Genomic DNA, 3,642 nt, shown 5'->3' with positions numbered 1-3,642 from the left:
ACGGTTTAGCTTACACGATTTCGGAGAAGGAAAAGCAAAAACAAAGGGCCCGTCGACTGTACCTCTTCCTAGAGTTGCTGCCTGGCCTGCTGCATTCACCAGCAACTTTTATGTGCGTTGTTCAAACACTAGGTGTCGCTCCTGGCACACCGTCCCTGGAGGCACTGCCGGCGTTGATGCACTAGGTGTCGCTCCTGGCACACCGTCCCTGGAGGCACTGCCGGCGTTGATACACTAGGTGTCGCTCTCGGCACACCGTCCCTGGACGCACTGCCCGCGTTGAGACACTAGGTGTCGCTCCCGGCACACCGTCCCTGGACGCACTGCCCGCGTTGAGACACAGGTTGTCGCTACCACCACACCGTCCCCTCACGCAGTCGCTGTGCTGAGAAAGGGCCCATTTTGATGAAACGGTCTAATGTGCTCAAGTTGGAGCTCAGGGTTTCCCCTTCGCCGATCCTCCTTCGATCTTCCCGGCCTTTGTTGGATCACTCCGCCGTCTTCTCTCCTCATCTCTCGCCGAACAAAGAACCCGGATCACACCGGGGTCTGGCACAAGGCACGCAACCACCCCCTCGTCATGGGACGGCTCACATTCAGAAGCTCCCGTTATCTCTCACCTTCACCCGAACATTGGCAGTGAAACCTTTCCCAGGGTGTTGCAGTTGTCTCTCAGTCCACGTGTAAATGACAGTAATAAACCAATTCTACTCCAGCACAGATAATCTACCCAGAGGTTTTGTGAAACTACAACATACCGAACTGCTCCTTGACTCACTGCTAACATATCGCAGACCTCCTTTCAACGCCAGTTTGAAGAGGGAGATAGACCAGCGTATGGTTGGACAAACCGAAGCGTAACGAGGGAGGAGGGGGTAGAAAATGAGGTGGTGCATTCGGAATGGCGAGCGGACGAAAAGGGGGCGTGTGGAACTTCATTGTCCGTACCAGAATGTATCTCCAGAAGGCAGACTCGTCTCCGCTGCCTTCATTTTAGAGAGAACACATTCGACAGAAGGATGCTGCTGTTACTGCTGTTGACGGTTCGGTTCCAAAGTAAGTGATATCTTTGAAGCATTATCTTTCTTCCCCTTCCCTTGTTTGATTTTAATCTCCCTCACTTGATTGCAACACGGTCAAACTTGCATCCATTTCCTCTGCCCGTCCAATCGGCCTTCCCTCCGTTCTGCATCTCCCCTCCCATATATTATTCTTGGTTTTCACCTTCCCCCTCCTTCTCCTTTGTTCCAGTTCACTTATCCCGAAAAGTGCGAACTGTTGCATTTCAGGAAGCAAACCCAAGGGAGGGGTTTCGCCTTGGGACAGTGGGGAGCTCTGCAGAAGAGAGGGATCTAACTTTGCTGAACGCGGTGACACGAGCTGATCTGTTTAGAAGTTGGGTCGTTGTCTTACAGTTGGAAAAGAGTTGGTGAGGCCGCATTAGGAGCATCGGCCTATGGATCTGTACAACGTTAGGATCTAAAGACCTGCGTTGCCGGGAGAGATTGGGCAAGCTGGGCCTTTATTGCCGAGGACACTGAGGGATGACGTCATAGAGGTGTTCAAGATCATGACGTGGGCAACAACTGAGCCAACGCGCTTGTCTTTTTCCCTAGATGAAAATTATAGATTAAAGATTAAATATAAAAATTAGATTTATTTACCGCGTGTACATTGAAACATACGGTGAAAGGCGACGTGGTGCGTCAAATGGCCAACACGGTCAGATGATGTGCTGAAGAACAGCCAGCAGGTGTCGCCACGATTCCCGCGCCAGCACAACATGTCTACGGCTCACCGAGTTCAGGAGAATCGGGAGCTCGCTTACCTTACTCCTTCAGTGACTTTTTGCCCCAGTGCCCCGATTATCAGGTAAATTCACTCTCTTCCTCTCTCCCCCAATTTCATAGGTGTCAACTCTGTCACCATCGAGCAGACGCCCGCCGCGATCTCCGGCTATCCCGGGAAGAGCGTGGACATGTCGTGCGCGGTGCACTGTAGCACAGTAACCATGTTCTGGTACAGACAGCCCCAGGGGAAGGAGCTACAGTATCTGTTCTCCTCCGAAACCACCGCTCACGTCAACCCAGATAGGCAGGTAGAAGGCTTCACCGCGGAACGACCGACCGAAAGCAGCTTCAAACTGATGTTCTCCGGCCTGTGGGCGAATCACTCGGCCGTGTATTACTGCACTTGGAGTTCACACAGAGGTCCAGAGAGATGGGGAAGCTGAACAGAAACTCCCAGGTTTCACAAAGGCGGAGCGTGCACATCAATCATTCCACAGTTGTTTCTTCCGTCAAGGAGGGAGGGGCGGGTCTGCCCCTCAAAGCGGAAGTGGCCGCGCTGTCAATCACAAGCGTGAGCACAAAGGTATGTCTGCATAGTCATACCCAAGCAAACGCTCTTCGAAGGCGTTTCCGCTCATGATCCCTACTTGCCGCCTTCCAAGCTGCATCGGCGTCTTCGGCAGCATTTAGGCCCTTTTCATGCCCACATTTCTTGCAACAATACGACATTTTCAAAGGAGATCTGAGAGGCAATAGTTTTACACAGGGTGGTAGGTGCCTGGGATGCGCCACCTAGAGTCGCGGTAGAGGCACGCAGATCGGGGACTGTTTAGATAGACACACGAATATGAGGAAGCTGGAGGGTTGTAGTCCTTGTTTGGTCACGGGGGAATAGTGACGCTGCCAACTAGATTGCTATTTGAAGATGGCGGCGCGACACAGCTTTCGCGGCCACTCCGCTGAATGATATCTGTAATCTGTCAAGTAGGGTGCCGTCCACAATCCTGATCTGATGGAGAGAGACGTGAGAGAAAGGAGGAACATCTGGACAAACTTCTGAAATGCCTTTTTCGCGGTCGCTGTTACTGCGTGATCCAGAATCTCCAGAGGGGAAGGCCCCGAATCCTTGGCTTTGCTTGTTGCTCGGCGGCCGGGACGGGATCGAAGCGCTCGGCTGAGGTGGTGCTCGGTGCTCGACGTCGAAGGGCTGTTCGGAGGCTCGTAGTTTTCGGACGGGCTCAGAGTCGGCTGTGGTCGGGTGCTTCCAACGCATCGACAGTTGTCGGTGCCTGGAGGTTTATGGCAGAGAGAGCTTCTCCCTTCTGCCGCCTGCTGTCGGGGACTATCGGGAGTCGATCGGAACTTTGAGACTTTTTTTTACCGTTCCCATTGTTTCCACTTTAGTAAATTATGGTATTGTTTCCCACTGCTGTAACTATATGTTATAATTATGTGGTCTTGTCAGTGTCAGTCTTTGGTTTGTCCTTTTTTTGTGATATCACTCTGGAGGAACATTGTATCTTTTCTTAATGCATGCATGCATTTCTAAATGACGATAAACGAGGACTGAGTGTCCTCATAATCTAATCTAATCTAAATTTTAATTGGAATCCGGCGTAAGGGCCCGTTACTGTCCTACACTGTCTTACGTTCCTCTGCATCGGGTGCAAATATAAGATAATAAGACCAGATAATAAGATATTATTATAAGATATATAATAAGATAATAAGATATTCATCCCACCACGTGTGCTCCGCTATTCCATTCTCCTTCACAACCCCCTTCTGCTAGCCCTTCCCTGTAATCTCCGACGCTCTGAGAACCTACAAGGACCTCCTCAGCCGTCTGCGG

At 51.3% G+C, this 3,642-nt stretch overlaps 1 gene segment (V, D, J or C); it reads left to right on the top strand.

Moving 5' to 3' along the window:
* Positions 1-1,019: 1,019 nt before the first annotated feature.
* On the top strand, positions 1,020-2,233 carry LOC140208100 (T cell receptor beta variable 30-like). The segment is given in 2 exon segments: positions 1,020-1,056; positions 1,911-2,233. Coding segments are annotated over 2 exon segments (360 nt in total).
* Positions 2,234-3,642: the final 1,409 nt, after the last annotated feature.

Source organism: Mobula birostris, chromosome 13 (genome assembly GCF_030028105.1).
Source record: "Mobula birostris isolate sMobBir1 chromosome 13, sMobBir1.hap1, whole genome shotgun sequence".
NCBI lineage: Eukaryota > Metazoa > Chordata > Chondrichthyes > Myliobatiformes > Myliobatidae > Mobula > Mobula birostris.
Note: the sequence above shows the minus strand (reverse complement) of the source record. Positions and strands in the feature narration are given on the sequence as shown.